This window comes from Lepidochelys olivacea, assembly GCF_965140295.1.
Source record: "Lepidochelys olivacea isolate rLepOli2 genome assembly, chromosome: 7".
Taxonomy (NCBI): Eukaryota; Metazoa; Chordata; order Testudines; family Cheloniidae; genus Lepidochelys; species Lepidochelys olivacea.
The window spans coordinates 120781055-120806015 of NC_140417.1; the positions used below are offsets into that span (position 1 = coordinate 120781055).

The 24961-nt window shown below is 36.9% G+C and overlaps 1 protein-coding gene across 3 annotated transcripts in view; it reads right to left on the minus strand.

Moving 5' to 3' along the window:
* Positions 1-24961, minus strand: part of SLK (STE20 like kinase) — a 64788-nt gene that overhangs the window by 23382 nt on the left and 16445 nt on the right. For 2 of the 3 annotated variants that reach the window (XM_084634685.1, XM_084634683.1), the window contains exons 3-10: positions 13722-13886; positions 12422-12470; positions 11503-11652; positions 8815-8887; positions 8395-8589; positions 7084-7165; positions 5910-6038; positions 1516-2976 (exon numbers count right to left, since the gene is read on the minus strand). In XM_084634685.1, the coding sequence (XP_084490811.1) occupies positions 1516-2976; positions 5910-6038; positions 7084-7165; positions 8395-8589; positions 8815-8887; positions 11503-11652; positions 12422-12470; positions 13722-13886 (2304 nt within the window). The remainder of the gene's footprint in view (positions 1-1515; positions 2977-5909; positions 6039-7083; positions 7166-8394; positions 8590-8814; positions 8888-11502; positions 11653-12421; positions 12471-13721; positions 13887-24961) is intronic. The other variant, XM_084634684.1, reaches the window with a different exon arrangement.

The window sequence follows — 24961 nt, forward strand, 5'->3', positions numbered from 1 at the left end:
CAGAGGCACGTAATGGGAAAAGAGGACCCAAATTTTAGGTTAGGGGAGGAGCAACAGCAGACACCTTCCTTACAACAGGTTGGGGTAGAGCAGGAGGCTCCTGAATGGAGAAGAGGAAGAGAGAGCAAATTGTTTTCATCCCTTAACCAGGGTTTCACATTTGTCAGACACCTACAAGCCAGAAGTGGATATGAAAGAAGGAGCTCAAGAGCAGTATCCATGGACAACACCTCTAGTGGGAATCCCAATATCCTCCCCTTCAGTTACTGACAGTAGCATCTTGGGAGGGGAGTGAGAATCTCCAGAGACAATGCCTCTCTAGACCTTGGTGGCAACTCCCACCAGCCTTTTGTCCTTAGGCTTAGTCCTCTGGCCATTAAGTGTTTGGTAAATTTTTCAAGCTGTGTTCAACAACAGACTGCTTCTAATGTGAATCAGTGAGGTGATCAAATGTCAAACATTACTGCCAGATTCCACGCCTTGACAGTGCTTCATTAACTTTTATATTTAATTAATCTATTAAATTCTCCTTTCAATTCAGCAATACCTCATGACTTAAAGTATCACGTGACTAACAAATGAATAGCCTTTTATTATTTTTTATAATTGGGAACCGGCCAATGGGAGTGCAGAGCCAGTGCTTGGGGGGGAAGGGGGAAAGAGTGCAGAGTGCAGTCCTGTGGCCCCACTGCCTTTGAGCCGGACCCGCTGCTGGCTGCTTCTGGGGCGCAGCGGGGTGTCAGAACAGGCAGGCACTAGCCTGCCTTAGCTGGGCAGCACTGCCGACAGGACTTTTAACGTCCTGGCTGGCGGTGCTGACCAGAGCGACCCAGTGCCTTATATGCCATGACCCAGTATTGGGTTGCGACCCGAACTTTGAAAAACGCTGGTCTAAATAGTCAGGACAAACAATGGGTTAGAGAGAAGATATACATGGAGAAGACTGAGATGTGGTAGGGAGAGGTTAAGTGATTTATCCAAGGTCAACAGGAATTATGTATAAAGCCAGGAATTGAACTTGAAATCTTGAGTTCTAGTCCCAAGCCTTAACCACAAGACAAATCTTCCTCTTAATCATCCTGTAGTTTTCGGCTCTTTGGAATTTCCTGTCTCAATGTATTGGTTTACATTTAGTTCACATTTTGAAGGTTATCCTCACAACTGTAATGATTAACAATTTTTTGATCTGATAGTTTAGATTTTGGATTTAGATAAATGTGTGGCAGTTTTGTTGCCATTTACAATTGCTGCCTAAACACATGTACACAGAGTTACAACATTATTCCATGTACTCCAATATTTTACTCTGAAAACAGTTTTAGATGCAACTGGTATTTGACTATTTGCGATCTTCAATTCTAGCAAAGTGGTTCCTATAAAGGTACAGATTCAATATTACGACTCTAGTTTCTGATTAGTTGATTTTCTCGGCATTATTAACTCCCCAAGGAAGTCTTAGGGTCTTACTATATAAGATTTTACATAAAAAATTATAACTAATTGTCCTACACTTACTTGTAAAGATATTGATCCAGTGTCCTTGTTTTTAGTGAGGAAGCTAGAGATGGACAAGTTCAAATCAATGCTATTATTATCAGCTGCAGAACCAGTGCCTGAATCTGTATCATTTTCCTTTAGTGTCTCAGGTTCTAGCTGCTGTAATGTTTCAGCATGGGCTTGATTACCCATTTTAACTTTTTCCTCATTTTCTTCAGCGCTAACACTAATAATGGGTACTGGAGTGAGTTCAGAATCATTAGGTTGTTCAACTGCAGGATCCTGAAGCTTGTTCTTAAGTGGTGCATCAAACGGAACTTCGGAATGCTCTGCATTTATCTGAATGTTGTTCTTCTGGGTATCCTCAGGTCCATGTGTTTCTACATTTTGGTCAGGCTCAAACACTTTACCCACACTTTCGATCTGAATTTCCTCAGTGCTATTTGTCTCATGAATATTCTCAGTCTTGCTCTGTATTGGCTTCTGGTCTATACCACCCACTTTTCCTGAATCCTTGACCTCAGTTTCCTCTGTACTGCTTGTCTTATGAACATCTTCATTTTCACTTTCTACTAATTTCTGATCTGTATCAGTCACTTTATCTCTACTTTTAATCTGAGTTTCTTCAGAGCTGCCTGTCTCGTGAACATGCTCAGTTCTACTTTCCATTAGCTTCTGGACTGTCCCGGGTATTTTATCTCCATTACTGATCTGTCTTTCATTAGTGCTGCCTGTCTCTTGAGCATTGTCAACTCCATTTTTTAGTGGCTCCTGCTCTGTGTCAGCCATTTTCTCTGCACCTTTAACCAGAGTTTCATTAGTGATGCCTGTCATCTCATCTTTCTGAACTTCTTCAGATTTACCATCATCTTTTTGCTCTGTATTTTTTTCTATCGTTGTTTCTTCATTCTTATTTTCCTGCCTCTCTGTTCTGCTTTCTTTCTCCTCTTTCTCCCCAGTCTCTTTAGATATTACTTCTGTAGTTTGAGCACTGGCATCTTCAATTTCAGGTGCTATTTTCAGTTTATTTTCATCTGTCTCTTCATTTTCTATGGCACTTCTTTCCGCTGTTTTCAGACTGTGTTTATCATTTGTTTCTAATGTTGTCACTGTATCAACTTCTTTTCTTTCTGTCTGTGATCCAGTGTCCACATTTACTACTTCTGATTTTCCAGTATTCTTTTCAACTCCTAATCTTTTCTCTGGCTCATCTTCCTCAACTAATACTGACCCATTCTGCACCTTTACAATATCTCCAGGAGTGGTATCAGACACACTGTCAATAATTTCCACACCTTTAATTGTCTTGGGTTCACTAGCAGTTTTATCATCTGGAAATATACTGATGTTCTCCTCAGCAGCATTATGTTCTGTTTTCTCAGAAACAGATTCCAGAATAGAGGCATTCTGTGAAAGTTTATCTTCTTCAGAGCTGGCAATACTAAGGTCAGAGGAGGCACGCTTGTTTGTTGGTAACTGCTAAAAAATTATTAAAAAAAAATTACTATTTTCTAATTTATGTAGAAAACAATTATACAAACATTTCTTACATAGAGAGAGAGAGATGTATATGAAAAGACACTACATGTATGTAGCTTGGTTTCCAGGAAAAATGAATTCCATAATCTCAAACTATTTGACAAGACATAACCACAGAACTATTACGTCTGTAGAAAAGCCCTTCTTCCCAGTTTACAATTGCACAAGAGCCCTTTCTCAGTCCCTGAGGGACGCTGGACATAATTTGCCTCAGCACCCACACACCTTGTAAAGTCCTCATAAACCTTTCTTCAACCACTTTACACCCTATATGGTTCTTCTGGCCACAGAGGTGGGATTCTGTGCTGCACACCTAAGAGGCACAACAAAAAATCTTGGCCTCACACCACCTTTTTGCCCTCCTGATCCTGGGCTACTCCAGGGACTGGAGAGGACCTCAGCATAAATTAAACACATCTGGGGGCACGTCTAAGTTACAGGTTTCAGAGTAACAGCCGTGTTAGTCTGTATTCGCAAAAAGAAAAGGAGTACTTGTGGCACCTTAGAGACTAACCAATTTATTTGAGCATAAGCTTTCGTGAGCTACAGCTCACTTCATCGAATGCATACTGTGGAGAGTGTAAAAGATCTTTTTATACACACAAAGCATGAAAAAATACCTCCCCCCACCCCACTCTCCTGCTGGTAATAGCTTATCTAAAGTGATCACTCTCCTTACAATGTGTATGATAATCAAGTCGGGCCATTTCCAGCACAAATCCAGGTTTTCTCACCCCCCCAAATCTCACCTGGATTTGTGCTGGAAATGGCCCGACTTGATCATCGTACACATTGTAAGGAGAGTGATCACTTTAGATAAGCTATTACCAGCAGGAGAGTGGGGTGGGGGGAGGTATTTTTTCATGCTTTGTGTGTATAAAAAGATCTTCTACACTTTCCACAGTATGCATCTGTGGAAGTGAGCTGTAGCTCACGAAAGCTTATGTCTAAGTTACAGCAGCTTCCCCAGGCTGCCCTACGGACCACAGCATTGCCCACAAATCTGAGTGCTGCCCCAAGATGCCCCTCCTATCCCCAGTATGTTCTTTGCCAGGGCTTGTGAGGGGATACTCAGAAAGCAGTCTCATGGCTGTTTTCACAGTGCCTCTGCCAGGGAAATCCTCCCATAGCCAGAAGTAGGGCTTTCAGGGCCCTTTTACCTAGCATAATAAGGCTGGAGTGGGGATGAGGATCTCACCCCAGGGGTCCCAACTAATTAGCAGCAATACAAATGATTAAGCTTTTTGCTTTGTAGTCAACTTTGCTCCACTCACATGTGAAAAAAAAAATTTCTTTTCAACAATGGCACTACGCCTCCAGCAGGGTTATTTCCATGCCATATTTTAACTTGCAAATGTTTAAGAAGGTTGCAACATTTTCTTTGTTTTTTAAATATATACCTATATTATATTAGAATATCAGTATATAGATATATAAATTGGAAAGGTGTATTTTTTAACCTCTTCTCCCTCAAAAATGGCGGAACAATTTTTACACAAACTTCAGAAGTTCACCTTCAGGCAGAGACCAAGCATGAGAAATATCAGTTAAAAAGGTAAAAGTTTCTAGCAGATATGAATAGATGGTAACAAGAAGTTAGAATCAAAACAATTATGTGAACATAACTCTAGCAATTGTTGTTGCTAGATTGTGAATTAATATTATTATATTTCCACAAAGACAGATACAGAAAAATATATTAATGAACCATTATCTCAAATCATAATTATTCTTTCACTCTTCAGAGTGATAATGACACATCTTTGTCTATATTTACTACTAGAACTCCATAATCTGTGAATGAAACTGTTACAATTTGCCATTAGGAGATTACAGTATATAATTTAAAATGTTATGTAAATTATGCCTAGCTACTGTATCAAATATTGGCCTGATCCTGCTCTTCCTACTGAGGCAAACCTCAATGAGAGATTTTTGCCTAAGAAAGCATGTAGTAACACACTCTTTGTGCTAAAATGCATCTAAAATAATTCTAAATATGAAAGTATTTTAGAATCTCAGTATATTGGAAGTCAAATGTGTTTTTAAATAGGATATATATAAATGCATCTATGTTAGCCACAATATATTAGCATATTATCATACTAGAGCTATGATTTCATTTCCCTTCAAGGGAGTGAATTTGACTGGCAGAAGTATCCTTATAAATCTAAAATTTCTCACAAACTAACTCTACTAAAGAGTTTGTCCTTTAGACAGATTTTTGTTTTTTTTAAACAGTCGAGTTATAAATACACAGGAAACTTAATTTATAACATAAATGTCATTACCTTCACCCATACAAGAGTTATTAGTTATAATACCAAATACACAGTTCACTTACACATTAATACATTTACATATTTGCCTGAAAGTATATATTTGTGTATTATTTTACAAAAAGTCTTTCACTGTTTAAACCAGAGGTGGCCAAACTTACTGACCCTCCGAGCTGCAAATGGCTATCTTCAGAAGTTCGAGAGCTGGGGCGTACCTGCTGGGGCTCGGGACTTCAGCCCCATGGTAGGCGCCTGACAGGGGCTGGGGATTTAGCTCACAAGCCACAGTTTGTCCACCCCTGGTTTAAACAGCCTTCTCGCTTTACATATCCACATGTACATGCATAACCATACATGCACACAATATTCTTTATTATTCTGTCCTGAAGAAGCTTAAGATCATCTGACTTTTATAAATTCTGACCTCTGTATTTTGTACTGAAGGCATGCTATACTTGAAGAAAAAAAACAACATTCATTCTTAGTACAAATTAAAAATATTGCAAAAATAATTAGTGTGCCAGAAAATAAGTTTTTCATAGACAAAATGTAATTAAAATAAGCATCCATATATAAATTTATACTTTAACTGACCAGAGAATTTTCTGTTTCCTCCTCTTCATCTTCATCTTTACCATCTTCAACTTCTTCTGTTACTTCAGCCTTTGCCTCTGCAATTAACTCTCTGACTGGTTTATTAGAAGTGACAGTAACAAACGGATGCTTGAAAAAAAAAATTTGGCATTTAAAGTAAACAGTAATTTCATTTTTTTATAACAATGGAATAAAAGTAGCAATTCTTTTAGGGTTATATCTTGGTCTCCATTATACCCAGATATGAAAGCGATTAAGCTGAAATACTTACTCACCACCCTTTTTTATTAATGTAGATTTTTTTAAATTAGAAGTTTTAAAATCTAAAATATCAATATCTAAATCTTTATGTGGAGATTTGTTCAATAAACTCATCAAAAATACAGACAGCTCATGAAATAATTTTTTTAAAAGTTATACTGACCTTAACAACCCAAAGAACAAAAGTAGAAAGAGTTTTTAAGAGGTTGCTTTTCTTGGAAATGGTCTTCATTATTTTTTTTATTCCATGCCTGAACTTCCACCTAATACATTTTCTATTTACTATCTGGAAGTATTTAATCTAGAAAAATACAATGCTGCCTTTGGACCAAAGATTTGCGAGACAATCAATTCCTTCTGTATGTTTCCTTTAGAAAAAACAACTACCTGTCTTCATATTCTTTCTGCATAAACTATTCTCTCTCTGTTTGGTCCTGCTTCTTAAAGCCTTTCAACATATGTCAAATGTATTTTGGATACAAGTAAACATGCACTGACGTTAAACAGAATCAAATGTATCTAGTCAGATCTACTCCCGTTAACTCTTCTGCAGTGACAGCATTAGAGCAGATGGATGAGGACTAAAGCTTTTAAAACATCTGTCAGCAATCAACTGCTTATATAAACACAACTACTTTATACATTAGGGGAAGCACTGAATTAACATAAATAGGTCCACAAGAGAATTATTTACATATAAAAATTTATAAATAGTAGGCCAGATTTCCACCTGGTGTAAGCTGGTGTCTCTCCACTGACTTATACCAGCTGAGGATCTGCCCCATAATGTTAAATACAGATTAAGTATATCTAATTTTGAATTGTTCAGAACTTCACAGTAGCAGTGTCTTGCTTCTAAATAGATGTATTAAACCCAAGTACTATAACCCTGTTGGCAGCTAACTTTTCTTACCTGAAGAAGTTGAGCAGTATTCCATCTGGCATCTACATTCTTTTCCAAACATTTCCTTAGAAAATCTTTAAAATCTGAAGACCTGCAGAAGAAAACAAAGAAGTGATTGCCACTTTACCTTTACTCCTACACAAACTGCATAGTGACACATTCTTTTCAATTTCCTATTTATGACTTCATTACAATTGCTCACCATCCATTCAAAAGAAGGCAGGAGAGGCAAGAGAATGAAAAAAACCAAAACCCAAACAGTTTCTCCTTAACAGGTTACAATCACTGGTATAACTCTAATGAAATCAATAGAGTTATATCAGGGATATGAATTTAACCCAATGAGTTTTACAGTTGAAAAGCCCATGAGGTGTTGCATATTGAACTTCTGATAGCCAATCCAATAAATGTTTAAAACTGAAAGTAGCACATTGCTTACCTTGTAATCTCTCTTAATAAAGTTTTATAATCTAGACTATATTAAAAACCACTGCTTTATCTGCCACATTGTTTTGCGTAAAGTGATATGGCTTGATTCAACACCCGTTTATCCATTATTTTGCCTTGTGAAGTGCAACCTTAACCTTTCTGTTGTTCTTTTTTAGTCCCTGAGCTGCATTTTTTCAAATGAAGTTCCATTTTAAAGAAAGGTTTTATTTTATGGTTCTTGGTTTTAGAAAGAAAAGGAGTACTTGTGGCACCTTAGAGATTAACAAATTTATTTGAGCATAAGCATTTGTGAGCTACAGCTCACTTCATCGATGCATCCTAACTGCAAATTCACCTAGTAATATTTTGCACTAACCATTTGAAAACAATCTGTTGTCATGACTGAGTGGGCAACGGCATACTCTTTTCAAACAATGTATATTCTCTGTATGAAATCAAAGAGGATTCTTCAACATTTCTCTTTTTTTCCATTTTTACTTTTTTTAAAACAGATCATTGTCCTCATGCTTTTTCTTTATATCACATTTTTTTTTAAAAAGGGTAGTTAAAAATCTTTATGTACACATTTGATGTTGAATCTGAAACTTATATTTGAAAAGAACAAGCTCTATTTTCCAACACAACAATATCAAAATACTAAGATACTGTAGCCTTTTTAATATGAAAGCTTCTAGACACTGCAATAACAAAAAGTAAAGTCATGGGCCCCAATCCTCCAAGGCCACATAGAAGTACTTTATGCAAGTGAGTAGTTCAATACAGTTTAATAGGACTACTCAAGTGATTGAAGTTAAATGTGCTTACATCGCTGCAGACTCAGGGCCAATCTTCAAAACTCTTGGCAAAAAAAGTTAGCATTAAAAGACTAACCATTTTGAAGGCTGTGCCAATGTAGGTGGGTCAGATTTTGCTATTTTCAGCAACACACGCATAGGATTTAGCTCATGATGAGGTGGTTCTACTTGAGCCATTTCTATTAAAGTGATGCCCAGTGACCACACATCAGCCTTATAATCATAAGGCCTGTCTTTAGATGTCTCACACATTACCACTTCAGGAGCCATCCTGCAAAAGAGAATGGTGTATAGAATTAGAGAAAGAAGCATTATCATCTGCAGTCAAAAACATTCTAAATAGTTTACTTAATTAAAATATTAATGAAATTTAAATATTTTAAAGTAAATGGCACACTTTTACATATTTTACATTATTCTTTTGCAAGGCTATGTACTCAGTTGTGATATTAAAATATTAGTTCATGCTACAAAGTTAACAAAACTGCACACTTACCAGTAAGGTGTACCAATGAAAGAATCTCTTCTCTGTATTGTCCTTGTGTTTTTAGCAGACACGCCAAAATCCGCTTGAAGCAAACAGTAAAAAATATTACTAATTTAGAGGTGGAATTCTTTTTTACATTCCACAACTAGCATATGAAATTTTGAGCTACACTGTAGACCAAAAAGTATATATATATGAATATTAAAACTCCAAAGTGAGCATTCAAAATATTTAAATGTGTTGTTATTATTAAATCAGTAATACTTTGTAGCTCACTAACTACTCTAATAAAAAAGTATAATGCCTCCCCCTGCTAAAAATAAAGCACTTTAAAGGCTAATGCCAAGATTAGGATGTGAAGGACAGAAATAATGGCAGGTAGGAGAAGTATTTGTTGTTAGAAGAAAAGAAATAAACGATTTTCCATTAGGAAATTATTTATTTTGCCTATGAAATTATCACACTAAACCTGAACATTAACATCTCTACCTACTTCAACAATTCCCCATTAGGTTTTGATTTTTACACTAATTCAGAGATCCTAAACTAGGATTTATTTTCTTTTTCCTGTTCCCCCAGTATGAAATCTTTGAAAAAGGCGAATAGTAAAGACATGTAGGTACACTTTTGATTGTAAAATGTAAATTAGAAATCTTGCATTTCCAATAATAAATTTTATCAAATAGCATATCAAGCATGACATTTCTCATTTATAAAATAAGTATATTTATTTTGAAGAGATACTTTTTTGTGTCCTACTATAGCAGATGTTCTAACTCTTCTTAATTAAAGTGTACTGATTAGACCAGAGACAAAATACCCATACTCTGTCTGCTTCAATCTGTACAAAATGACGTGATAGGCTCAACACTTGATAAGCCTAATTTTGCTCTTTACAAAGAAGTGTAGGATTAAGGCAGCTACCTATTCCAGTATAAAACCAGAAATATTAAAGGACTGTAGATACTATAAATTAGACATTAAAACTTGATTGTTTCTCATAAAACTATCACATATGAAATTCCATTTTATTAAAAAACAGGAGGCATTGCACTTAACATATTCAAGACCACCAGAAGCAAAAAAGCAAACAGTACAAGCAGCAAGAAAGAAATTATATATTCTTTCATACAGACCCTGTTTCCTTTTCAAAGGTAAAGTAAATTAAATCTTTGACCAGTCTGAATTTTATAGGGCCAGTTTACATCCACTGAATCCACGAAAGAAGGGGACTTCCCCACTTAGATTTCTTTGCAAAGTAGGGTCTCAGCTACCTCTGCAGCACTATCACCCAACTTCACGTCCAGGCTAAGAAGAGGCAGAGATCTCGTGGGACAAGGGAAATGGACAAAGACAGAAGAATACATGTCATCCTAGCTCTGACCCTGTGGAAATTTGTTAGAAAAGATAATACAGCCTCAAGCTTTAGTATTAATTATTATTTTATTTAGTATTATTTTGTATTATTATTTTATTTATTTATGTATTTCTACTAATGTAGTGCCTAGGAATCCTAGTCATGGACTAGGACCCCATTGTGTTAGGGGCTGCATAAACACAAACCAAAAAAAAGTTACTTACCCCAAGAAGCTTACAATTTAAGTATAACATAAGAGACAATAGGTGGATACAGACAGAGGAGTACAAGGAAACAGTGGGAGGCCACAATCAAGATCGGGATCCCATTGTGCCAGGTGCTGTGTATATATACACACAGTAAGAGACAGCCCCTACCTTGAAGCTTACAAGTTTAACAGACAAAACAAATAGCAAGGCAGGATTATCATCCCTATTCTGCAGAAGAAAAAACAAGGCGAAGAATCACCAAAGTACTTGCTTAGCTATTCTGAATTTTTTAATTGACTTCAAAGTTAAGCTAGTAGTGAAGGAATGACACTTGGAGCCCCAAAGCCACTGTAAAAGCAGAGGGCCTCCATGCAGCTAGATCTGGCCCACTGTGCATCCCTGAGGGTCTACCAGGTTTGGAGGTGGGCCATTTCGCCATTTTCTAGATGGAGGAACCAAATTCCATCCATCAATGGGACAATGTGGAGCCTTCATGAAGAAATCCTCATGGAGATTTCCTCTCTATACCATCCCCATTCTCAGGAGAGGAAATTTTGGGCGGTGGTGATTGCTTCAGACAGAATGCTAGGAAGAAACACTACAAAGCTCATAGCAATTGTGTGTTCCAGCTCCCACTGAAGTTAAGGAAGAGGGAGTGATCAGTGGTATAGAAGGCTGCCGGGAAAAGGGAACACCAATAATAATAATTTTTTCTATATCTAGAATATTAGTGGGAGACATTTAAAGAAACTGAATTATTATAGACTATTTTCACACATTTTAAATATTTTCCATAGCCAAATGAAACCTAAAACTCTTGTTTTTATATTATATATATTTAAAAGTATTTACACCTAGCGTAACCTGACTTTCAAATTCAGTAACAGTATTGGTACAAGGCCTGCTCCTGCTCTATGGGAGGTTTGCCAAGCATAAATAAGATAACTCAAGCTTTACTTATTTTTCAGAATAACAAAAAATCACTTATGTCTGTTGAACTATAATTCTTCTATAACATATATCTAAGTACACAAATACTTAACAGTGCCAAACAACAATTTAAACAAAAAAGTTCATGAGATGATCTGTTTTTTTTTTTAAATCTTGTATATTTCCATGCAAGAGCCTTACCCAGTTTAATGTCTCCATCTAATGTAAAAAGAATATTGCCAGCTTTTAGATCTCTGTGAATGATCTTATTTTCATGCAAGTAGCTCAGTGCCTCCAAAGTCTGTTTGCAAACTACTTTAATCTGTGGCTCTGTTAATGGCCTCTCAAGCTCTGAAAGAGAAACACATACACAAATATAAAAAAAAATCCCATCTTTTGCGTTTTTATTTTTACATAAATTTCCAGACTGATCATTATAAATCATAGCAAAAACTGTCAATCTGACCACTTAGTTTTAGAAGTAAACATTAGGCGAAAAATTCTGGCCCCACTGAAGTCAATGGCAAAATTCCCATGGACTCCAATGGAGCCAGGATTTCACACCTGGGATCTGGGAACGTCTCATTTATGAACTATTTATAAAGTTACTTTGAATTTTCTGTTTAATATACAGAAATGTTATTAAAATGACTTTCAGGTCAATGAAATATTAATTATGTTTTAAATAATACTTTGAGTAAGATGGAAAAAAGAACCATATTCTGTAAAGACAAATATATGGACAACTAATCACATAAATAATCTACTCATGCGATTAAGGTTGCTCACATGCATAAATTAATGCATAATTTAAATTATTAATTTTAAAATAATTTAGATTTTTGAGAAATATAATGACCATTTTAAAAATAACAAAATTACTTTACATTAAGATGAGGGGGTTAGGTACATAGATATAGCTACTTTACACTCATATAATAAACATTTTAAAATCATCACATTGAGTATTGTTCAGTATAGTCCTGCATAAAATACAAACAAAATATCTGCATTTCAAAATAGTATATAATTTTTAAAAGTGAAATCCTTCCAAATATTTAATTATTTTTATTTTAACCTGTTATAACGATTATTATTTGAAACAAAATCTTGTATTTACCCAACATTACTGCATCTACTGCTCCACCTGCACAAAATTCAATCAGGATCTGTGTAAAAATAAAAAATAAATAATTTACTGAATTGGAAGTTTTGTCTAGAGGTGAGAGACCATAGGACTTGGCATCAGGAGGCGTGGGTTCTATTTCCTCGTTTATCCCTGGCTTGCTGTGTGACCTTGATAAATCACTTATCTAACTTCTGTAGAACAGTGATATTAGCTAACTGAAAGTGGCACTGCAAGGCTTAAGTAAATTGTATGCAAAGTGCTTGGAGATACTCAGACAAAATGTGTTAATCCAGGTATATAAATTCCACAATAAAAGGATTAAAATCAACTGGAATCTGGTTGGCTGGGTGTGTGATTTGCACAATCATTATATAGTTATTTCTGATTTGAAAATTCTGAGCACAGGAGCCAAAACATTTGTTAACAGCAGACATAGCTGCCTTATCTTCACGCCCCCTTCACGTGAAACAGAAAAAGTATAATATTTACATGAAAGGAAAGACATCAAAAATCGAAGGAAAGAGACCTGTCACATGTTTTAAAGGGAAAACCAAAAACCCTTTGACTTGTTTTTCTCCTTCTTCCTATTCATGTCCATAGAACTCTTCTTGGCCCAGAATAATCCCCCCATTTACATGAATTCTTATGGGGAAATTGGATTCGCTTAACATCGTTTCGCTTAAAGTTGCATTTTTCAGGAACATAACTACAACGTTAAGTGAGGAGTTACTGTATTTGTGAAATCTACATATGTACATTCAAAGGCCTAGATCATCAGCAAATTGTGGGCCAAGTTCTGTGAGATGCTAAGCACTTTCTGCAAGTTACTGAGTGCCCTCAAGTCCCATTAAAATCAGTGGAAGTTGAGGTTGATCAGTATCTCACAAGATTGGTCTCAAAAAGCCCTAATTTTTATTTTATTCTTAATTGTGTGGTTCCCGTTATCTATTTCTGAACTGTGCTGGTGGACTTAAAACTTGAATCCAGCAGTTACAAACTAGAAATGTCTAAATCCTCTCCATACATAGAAATAAACTATCAAATTCCAAGTTTTAGAATCTAATCCGGGTGAACCAGAGCTGCTGTTACAGTCAGAGCTGAACAGATGACTCTGTATATCTTAATTTCATCATACTGATTTGCTAGAAGATGCTTTGACACAGTAATCATGCGACTTGCAAGATTTGATGGAATAATGATATAAAGTCTCTTATTATTAAGTTGGGGAGGGAACCTAAAGTTCAATATTTTTACATAAATTGGAGAACTGTATACAAAAGGAAACACCTACCCAAAGATTATTTTCATAGTAGAAAGCATCTAGAAGCTTGACAATATTTGGATGATCGCAGGATGCCAGAATATCAATCTCAACCATGTAATCTTCTAGTTCTTCCTCGGATTTAGTATCAATCACCTTTGCTGCAGCAAGGACTTTGGTTTCTTTGTTCTGAGCCTGTAAAAGGAAGTCACAGCACCATTAACACAGGAACTTTTCAATTCTGAACACATTCAAAATATGACAGTGACAAACTTCAATTATTTCACCTCAAGATTCCGTTATAATAATTAGTATACTACTGAAGCATTTTGCCATCTTCAATATGTTTATGAACATTTACTAATTAATCCTCAACATAACATACAGAAGACAAACATACATATTATATACTGGATAAACTGAGGCAGAGGAAGGTTTGATAACTTTCCTAGTGAAACAGAGAATCTGTGGAAGAAATACAATAAGGACATAGGTGTTCCTGACTCTGAATCACCATGCTGCTTATCTCTCAAAAAGAAAAGGAGTACTTGTGGCACCTTAGAGACTAACCAATTTATTTGAGCATAAGCTTTTGTGAGCTACAGCTCACTTCATCGGACGCATTCAGTGGAAAATACAGTGAGGAGATTTATATACACACAACATGAAAAAATGGGTGTTATCATACACACTGTAAGGAGAGTGATCACTTAAGATGAACTATTACCAGCAGAAGAGCGGGGGGGCAGAGGGGAGAAAACCTTTTGTAGTGATAATCAAGGTGGGCCATTTCCAACAGTTAACAAGAACATCTGAGGAACAGTGGGGGGTTGGGGAGTGGGAAATAAACATGGGGAAATAGTTTTACTTTGTGTAATGACCCATCCACTCCCAGTCTCTGTTCAAGCCTAAGTTAATTGTATCCAGTTTGCAAATTAATTCCCATTCAGCAGTCTCTCGTTGGAGTCTGTTTTTGAAGTCTTTTTGTTGTAATATTGCAAATTTTAGGTCTGTAATCGAGTGGCCAGAGAGATTGAAGTGTTCTCCGACTGGTTTATGAATGTTATAATTCTTGACATCTGATTTGTGTCCATTTATTCTTTTACATAGAGACTGTCCAGTTTGACCAATGTACATGGCAGAGTGGCATTGCTGGCACATGATGGCATATATCACATTGGTAGATGTGCAGGTGAACGAGCCTCTGATAGTGCGGCTGATGTGATTTGAAGTGAGCTGTAGCTCACGAAAGCTTATGCTCAAATAAATTGGTTAGTCTCTAAGGTGCCACAGGTACTCCTTTTCTTTTTGCGAATAAGACTAACACGGCTGCTACTCTGAAACCTGTCATTATGCAAGGCACTGCATTTAGCCAAATGGAGTGGAAATCTGTCAACTTCATGAAAAAACTCGTACAGATACAGACAGACATCTTCCTTTCCAAATGCAAACAGATGGACATCGTACCAAAAGGACTGAAGGTAAAAAATCCATTACAATCTACCTACCATACAGACTATGCTGACAGCTTGTGCCACACGCTCTCAAAGAAACTGCGGAACCACCTGATCAAAAATAGGATTCTAGGTCACCACAGAACTGTATCATGTTCGTGGGGGTGGAGGGGCAGAAGGAGAGGCCCCGAGATAGGACAGATTCTTCTGCTGGGCAAAGAGTATAGTTGGATAGATTAACAATATTGCTGGCTGGGTTAAGGGAACCATTGCTGTGGCCTCTTGTGGCATGTAGTAGTTTAGAAAGTTTAGTGTCCTTTTTCTTTTGTAGAGAAGCAAAGTGTGTGTTGTAAATGGCTTGTCTAGTTTTTGTAAAGTCCAGCCACGAGGAAGTTTGTGTGGAAGGTTGGTTTTTTATGAGAGTATCCAGTTTTGAGAGCTCATTCTTAATCTTCCCCTGTTTGCTGTAGAAGATGTTGATCAGGTGGTTCCGCAGTTTCTTTGAGAGCGTGTGGCACAAGGGTCATTACACAAAGTAAAACTATTTCCCCATGTTTATTTCCCACCCCCCGACCCCCCACTGTTCCTCAGATGTTCTTGTTAACTGTTGGAAATGGCCCACCTTGATTATCACTACAAAAGGTTTTCTCCCCCCACCCCACCCCCTGCTCTTCTGCTGGTAATAGTTCATCTGAAGTGATCACTCTCCTTACAGTGTGTATGATAACACCCGTTTTTTCATGTTGTGTGTATATAAATCTCCTCACTGTATTTTCCACTGAATGCATCCGATGAAGTGAGCTGTAGGTCACGAAAGCTTATGCTCAAATCAATTGGTTAGTCTCTAAGGTGCCACTAATACTCCTTTACTTTTAAAGTTTGACGACCTTGGAAAACTTTATGGACCTGCCTACCCTAGCAAAAATGTCTCTAAATGATATACCATTGATAATGACAGTTCAGTTCCAATAGTGTTAGCACAACTGGGAGCTCTAGTATAGATGTCTACCTGCTGGTGGTGGTGGTTTGAATAGGATATTGAAAATTCTGGCAGCCTGTCCCATACTGCTAACACGGGGGCAGCTGAACTGCATATAGCAATGGTGTGAAATGTTTAGAGAATGTTCTTTGTGTAGAGGTCCCTCAGCAAATGGAGAACTAATGGAATTATGTCATAACAAGCAACAAAACCCAGAAAGCTGAGCAACTGAGAGAGGAAAGGATTTGTAGTTAGACTGTTTAAAACTCTGGATTTTGTCTGGCTTTTAATAACACTTTTTTAATATTAAAGTTAACAAATATTTGGGAAAAGGGAAGTCTTTGTTAAGCATTCAATAAAAGCGTGAGAGCTCACCATACTTAAAAAGTAATCCAGTAAAACTACAGAATGTGAGACTTCACATTTTGATATTTTTAAGATCAAAACCAAACATAAAAGTAAAACAAAAGCCTTTAAGTCTGTCTATATACATTATAAATGGACACAAATACAATTTTTAAATAATCTTTTGAAGTGACACCATACATTTGGAATCTAATCATTTTCAATACATGAGAAAAGTAATTTCTAAAACAATGTGTCCCCCCCACTTTTCTTTTTTTTTTTTTTAAAAAGAAGTAGGTTTACCTCACCAAGTACTGTCTGAAAGACCCACAAAAGCAACACGGAAAACTGACAAAGACCTCAATGCTGCAAACGTATCCTCGCAGAGCAAGCCCCGTGACTACAAATGTGTAGCTGCAGGACTGAAGCCCAATTCTCTTGACAATTGAAGAAAAACCATGAAACTGATTATACACAAAGTGTCATCACAAATGCACAAAAACACCTTGAAAAGATGTTTTTCCTCCAATCTCTTTTAGTTATACTCATTTTAGACATTACTTGTAATACTCACAGCTAAGAATTTTTAAACATGATTTTCAAGTTGAGAATGTTCCTTTAAATCTCAACAATGATTTATTCAATGACTTTGTAAAACGTGTATTAAAACTAAAAGGTAGATCAGTATTTACAAGTATCTACTTAACTCAATTGGGTTTTCTATTGAAAGGAAAAACGGGAAAACACACAAATGTTAGGTTTATAAACGTACACACAAAAACTTGTTTCATTCAATTTGTAAACTGAAATGGTCACTTACTAGTGTACTACTATTAAAAAATAAAATGACTAACATTTCCATACATATGAGCTATAGGGGGAAAAATATCACCAGTAAAATAATAGTCCTAATTATTTTCAAATAGTCTCCCCCCTTTTTTTTTTCTTGCCACATCAACAAAATCACTTATTTAAGATGGACATTTAGTCAGAGCATATGTATTTCATCAACATTGCAGCAATGCTAGAATATAATTTGAATGTATCAGCTAAGACTACTATATTATGTGGAGGATATGATTTTCTTGACAAGTATGTACTACTTTTATATATCAAGTAGCACTTCCAAAAGTGAACTGTAAAAACAAAACATAAGTCTTGACATTTGCCTTTTTGTTTTTCCACAGTAAGATCAGAACATTCATAGCTGTATGAAGTTATTCTAAAACATAAAACTAATTACTGAGGTAGATATTCTAATATCTGATAACAATGATTAAACCAAGGTATTTTATCATTTGTTTGTATTAGTTACATGTTTTGCAAAAGGAGAAAAAGTCAAATCTTCCTGTACTCTAACTGCACTCAATATACCGTATCATTAATAAATTAATGATAGATAAAATAAATGAAAAGATAAAATAGGTATCTAATTCCACAGTAAAACCAGACTGATATGTTTTCTATGCATAGTTAATATGTTTCTATGCATAGTTAGACTTAATGCAAATGTCTACTTACCCAAAAATTTATTTTCACAGAACGGGCAGAGAATTTATTTTCTTCAGTATCTCCTTGGAGTTCAGAGTCCACAATCTCGAGGGTATGTCTATGCTGCATTTAAACACTCATGTTTGGCCTGTGTCAGCTGACTCAGGCTATGGGGCTGTTTAATTGTGGTGTAGACATTCAGGTTTAAGTCCTCAAGGTCACAGAGCCCAGACTCCTGCCGGAGCCGAATGTCTACACTGCAGTTAAACAGCCCAATAGCCTGAGTCTGCTGAATCAGGCCAAACATGAGTGTTTAAATGCAGCACAGACATACTCTCGAGGTTGTGGAGTCTGAACTCCAAGGAGATACTGAAGAAAATAAATTTCTGCCCGTTCTGTGAAAATAAATTTCACTTGAAAGTGAAAACAGGCATTCAGATGGCACTTTTGTACCCAGTATTGCAAAGCATTTCCATGCCAGATATGCTAAACATTTGTATGCCCCTTCATGCTTCGGCCAACATTCCAGGTTTAAGACTCTGAAGTACCTTCCAAAATCTGAGAGGGATGATGTGTGGAACATACTGTCAGAAGTCTTAAAAGAGCAACACTCTGATGCAGAAACTACAGAACCCAAACCAGCAAAAAAGAAAAACAATCATCTGACTCAGATGATGAAAATGAATGTGTGTCCGTTTCCACTGTTTTGGATGGTTATTGAGCAAAAGCTGTCATTAGCATGGAAGCATGTCCTCTAGAAAGATGGTCGAAGCATGAAGGGGGATACAAATGTTTAGCATATCTGGCATGGAAATACCTTGCAACACCAGTTACAACAGAGCCATGTGAATGCCAGTTCTTATTTTCAGGTGATATAACTAAGAAGTAGGCAGCATTATCTCCTATAAATGTAAACAAACTTATTTGTCTTAGTGATTGGATGAAGGAAAAGTATGACTGAGTGGACTTGTAGGCTTTAAAGTTTTACATTATTTTATTTTTGAGTGCATTATGTAAAAAAAAAAACCTACATTTGTAAGTTTCACTTTCACAATAAAGAAATTGTACTACAGTACTTGTATGAGGCGAATTGAAAAATACTATTTTTTTTTTACAATGCAAATATTTGCAATAAAAAACATAAAGTGAGCATTGTAAACGTTGTATTCTGTGTTGTAATTGAAATCAATATATGTGAAAATGTAGAAAACATCCAAAAATATTTAAATGGTATTGAATTAACAACAGTGTGATTAAAATTGCAATTAATTGTGATTTTTAAAATCTTTTTAATTTGTTTGACAGCCGTAGTATTAAGGAAACTAAGTAGTCACAGACAACAGATAAAGTACTGTCATGGTTGAGAAACTGGCTAGCAGAAAACAGAGTGGAATTAAGTCGTCTATTTCCAATATCACAGAAGGATAACAATCAAGAGCCCAGTGATCTGTACTAGGACTGTGATATTTAATACATTAATGTTCTGGAAAGGGTGGTGAACAGTAAGATGGCAAATTTTGATATCTATGTAGAGGGAAAGTGAGTACAGCACAAGTCATTCAATTGGGTTGCTTATATAAAAGAGATACTCATGTGTATGTATGTATCTAGCTCAAAGTAAGAGGACTTGTGGGGGGAAGGGGAATTGTTTAATATTTGATACTGTAATTTGAGCTAGATTAAATGATTATGAGGTGATGTGTGAAAAAAGAGGTAGATGGCTAGAGCTGAAAGACTAAATGAAATAAAATACATGACTGTATTAGCACTGCATCCTTCTACCTTGCTAAAGTGAGCAATAGCTAGTTAAGATAACGTATACTTTTCCGTTTACAAAGACATGCTTATGGTAAATTAAGACTAGCAATACTTTACAAAAAGATATTTGATGCAAAACAAACTACTTCATATTGTTAGAAAGCAGTGGTAAAATAAGGTTCCATATTAATAATAAAATATGGCAATCAATACCATGTGGAAATTGGCTTTTGTGGTTTCTTATGAGGCTTGCTATGTACATACTCTTTGTCATCATACTTCGCACTTTATCTTTATTTGCTGAAAAGCTATTTTGTTCAGATAAAAACATACTTATTTCTGAGCTAATGAAGAGGAAGTAGGGTATGTTTTTATCAACTTGCAAAAGAAAAAAAGGTATTGCTGAAATGTCTTTGTTTCCTAAAAAGTGTTAGAAACTGATTAATAATTCTCTTTACAATATTAAATCAACTAGTTTTGGGAGAAATTGAAGGTTAGAGTATTACAAGAAGTAAAACATTAAGCAAATTTTAATTGATTCTGAGGGTATTGCTGAGTTGCTCCCTTCTACAAACCTTTAGCAAATTTTAAAAAATTTGATTTTTAAATGTAAACCAATTGTAAACAAATGGAAAATTGCACAGAAATTAAAGAAAATTATATGATATATTTAAGCTAGTGTTTCACAGATCTTCTACAGTTTATGAATAAAGATGTAAACATAAATATTTCTCCTCAATTCTATGCTGATGTTCATTTAACAAGAGGTACAAAATTAGATTAAAAATATATTAAAAGCTAAGACTTCCAGTAATTATGAAGTTTGATTTTGTCTTTTGATTCTTTTATGAAGCTTACACTGAATCTCAATTAGTTTGTGATAGTGCCAAATCTCACAAGAGAAAGAGGGTTGATATGAGCCAGCACTTGGACGATGGATCTCTGAGGAACACCTAGTGCTGTAAAAATGACATTCAGGATTCAGCAGATGGACTCTTCACTCAGATTCAAAGGAAAACCACTACCCTAGCATGGTTTTAGGAGCAATATGATGCTTAAGATGTGGTCTTTCAAATGAGATGGACCCATGAATTGTATCCATTAAAGATTCCCATGTGATTATTCATAACTGTATGGGTGTTAACCCTGGAATACTGACAAAATTACAAATTGGCTTACCTAAATTACTCTTCTAATATGTTCTGTAGTGTTGTGGTGTAGTATACTGTTATACACCTACTGTATTTCATTTATAATGTAGCCACACTCCAGTGGTATATACAATAATTGCTGTGGCAGCTTGTATCAGTTCATAAAGTACATTGGAATCATTTGAAATAAACATTAAATATAAAACATAAAACCCTCTGGAAAGCTTTATGCACAAAATGTGCAAGGAGGAAATGGTTGCCCTTATGCAAACTTTGCAGCTATATTAAATTAGAGATTTTATCTGTATGTTTATGAATGGCAGAAACATGACTGATGTCCTTCCTCGGATATAACTGCAGTGTTATAATAGTTTTAAGTACTATCTGAAGCTAGTTCTGGAGTTTTGTATCTTTTGTAACTAACTTGTTATAATTATTAAGGGGGAGGAGCTACTATTATTAAACTGTTTATTATAGCTTTTCCATAAAAACTCCTTTATTGCTGAGTGGGTTAACGGTGAATTCAGTACTGAGGAAGACCAAGCATCCTCATAATGAACTACGCCTTACTGATATGAGCAACTAACACAAGTGTTTCATACTAGTGTATGAAATGCTAATAATGTTGCAAAAATGTTCATTTTACAAGAATTATAATGACTTTTACATTACCATTTTGCTTAAAACTGCCTATCCTCAATCCTGGCAACAGCCAGGAGGCTCCAGTGTGGAGGGAATATTTTTTCCCTTTCATCAGGCAGAAGCTCATTATTATTTTCCTCATCCTTCCTCCCCAGTTCCTTCTGTTACACTCACTGAGTCTTATTTTTGTTAGACTGAAAGCTCATTGAGGCACGGACTGTCTTGTTTGGTATTTCCACTTTCACATCAATCTCAGGACAATCCTCTTTCTTTGCAACTGGCTAAGTAGGGTACACCTCTCCCCAAGGCATTTCAGCTGTATTTCACAGTTTCTCAACGTCTGTAGTATCCTGACACAAGTAGGTTTAGCATCATGAGTTGTAGGCCTCTTGTCAATGTTTCATTCTCTGAATAGAGGTTAATGTAGCATATTTAAAAAGCAGAGGAAAGCTAGTCTGAAATGAAAGAAGCCACAGGATATATGCTTGGAATAATCCCCCAAGTAACATTTGTGAGTGGCCTTGTGTCTCTTTACTCAAGAAACTACTGAAAACCCACCGCTCTGAGAAGGTGTTCTTGCTCTAATGGCTACACTCCATTCCACATTAATTACATCTTGTTTAATTCTGTTTTTCTTGGTTTGTGCCTTTAAATTATAAGGCGAAGATTTTCAAAAGTGACTAGTGATTTGAGTGCCGAAACGGAGGCTCTATGAAAAGGGTCTGGTTTACACTGAGTTAATTATAATCAAGAACTCATCTATTCCACAGAATCTGAAGTGAAGATCTAAGGTAAGCCTCCATGGTTTCTGAGCCCATAGACTGGAAAGTCACCAGCAATATAACTAAAATTTAAAAATGTAGAGTTTTATTGAATTAAATATGAAAATGGGTAATAACCAGTACAGCTGCTCATATTTTAAATTAAATTATCTTTTCAATATGCAGCAAATTTCTATACTATCAACAAAACTCCAGCAACACAGGTATCAGGCAAAGCTGGAAATTTAGCTAGTTAGCTGGAAGACATAGGAGGAAGTTTAAGATGTTAGAAAAGTTATATTAGCATAGACACCTGGGTCAGGGTGTGGAAAAAACCCACCCCGACCAATGTAGCTAAGCTGACATAACCCCCTCTGCAGACTCACCTATGTTGACTGAAAGAGGGCTTCCATTGACATAGCTAACCTTGTTTGGGGAGGTGATGCTCCTACACCAACAGAAAAACCCCTCTGTCAGTGTAGTACTCCTGGGTGAATTCTGCACCACTGGCCATGTGCATATTTTAATTTTTTTGCGCAGAAAAAAAGCTTCTGCTGAAAAGTTGCTGCACTTCTGCCTTTTGCCCACCAGAGGGTGCTGTGGTAATAGAACACAGCAGGACTCCCAGCCAGCTTGGGAAGAGAAACAGCCTGCAGAGCATTCTTCCCAGCGCTTGTGAGGCCAGGTCAGGAGACGGGAGCTATGGGGAGAAAGACAGCCTAGGTTGCTGGTGGGAAGGGGGTCAGACTGGGGCTCATAAGGACTAGTGGTAGAGGACAGATGGGGAAGGGGCTGAATGGGAGTGGAGGAACAGGGCCACATGGTGATGAGATGCAGAGCTACATAGGGACAGAGTGTGTTTGAGTGGCAGCACAGAGACACATGTTGACAGGGGGTGCAAGGACACAGGGGGACGAGGGGAGTGGGTATCTGAGTGGGGGTGGAGGGACACAAGTGCCTGACTGAATAGGAGAGGCTGGGGACAGCCAGGTCTGCATGGGGAAAGCTCCCTAACAGTCCTCCCCTCTCCCCTACCAAAAAAACACGCCCATTCCATACTTTTCCCACCCATACCCAACAACCCTCCAGGCTCCTTCCCAGAAATTATTTCCCTCTCCCTCAGCTCCTCTATTACCCCTGATTCCCCCCAGCCTTTGCACTGCTTCTGGGGGGTGCAGGAAATATGATTCTGTATTGTAGTTTAAATGAATTATTACTCAGAATTCTGTATTAATATGCCTAGTAAGGAATCTATTTGTCAAAAAACAATTGTTGTCTGTATTGTTACAGACATACTTACTGATAGGTATTTTGAAATAAATGACCAAAAATAATTGAAACTGGTGTGATTACATTGTGTTATTTTAACAAATAAAATATGCAGAATTTGAAAATACTGTGTGCAGAATTTTTAATTTTTTGGCCCAGAATTCCCCCAGGAGTAGTGAAGGCTGCATCAACACTAGAGGGCAATGCTGACACAGTTATCCTGGCATAGTGTCTTTAGGGCAGCTTACCCCCTTAAAATGGATATTTTTGCTAAACTTATCACTAGGGAAACAGTTAAGTGTTGACATTTAAATGGTCATTAAATTTCAGAATTACCACTCTACTGAGATAAATGAGAAGTTCACATCTCTGAGCTGTTTCAGGCTACAGTATTTATAGACTTAGGGGATAATTTTCACAAGGAAAAAAAAGATATATTCTTAAATCACGTTAGCTAATACATGGTAACCAACAAGCGGTAAAATCCTAGCGAAGGCAAGTCAGTTTGCTGTTTTCACACAAGTTAGCAGGCTGAGGTAAACCCTAGGCTTTCCTCATAGTCTTTACCTCGACCGGCTAGGAGCAGGCCTAGGTTTACCTCAAACAGCTAAGGCCTCGTCCCCACTACAGAGTTTTGTTGACGCAAGTTACATCAATGATCAAAAACTGGCATAATTACATCACTTGTGCATATTCACACAACGTTCCTGTCGGCAAAGTGTGATCACAGTTGGTGTTCTAGCATCGAGAGCATAGTGCACTGTGGGTAGCTATCCCACTGTGCTATTTGCTACCTTCTGCAGCTAGGTGTTGTGGGAAGGCAAAGTGGATCACAGTGCATCATGGGTGTGTGCTCAACGTCCCATGATGCAGTTTTTTTCCATCCCATCACTACATGGGCTTCCAACTGTGTTTCACTGCATTTTTCAATGGCCCCTGTTCACCTGAAGCCTGCCATTTCTGTCTGAATGGATGGATCCTGCACTGCTCTCTACTGTTGTGGTCACTGTTATGAACACATCGTGGCTGGTCATGCAGTGTATCATGAGCACCCAATCTGAACAGGTATCAGAAGTGCCTGACCTGCTGTGTGCCATGGAACGAAACAACACCAGTTTACTTTTGGCATTCACAGAGCAGCTGACACGATGACTGTTGCTTCTGGGCTCGCGAAACAAGCACTGAATGGTGGGATCACATCGTTATGCAGGTCTGGGATGACAAACAGTGGTTGCAGAACTTTTGAATGCAGAAAGCCACCTTCCAGGACCTGTGTGTGGAACTCTTCCCAGCACTGCAACACAAGGACACCAAAATGGTGGACAGGAGCATGCAATTGCTGTGTGGAAGCTGGAAACTCCAGACTGCTACCGGTCACTCATGAATCAGTTTGGAGTCAGGAAGTCCATCATTGGGGTTG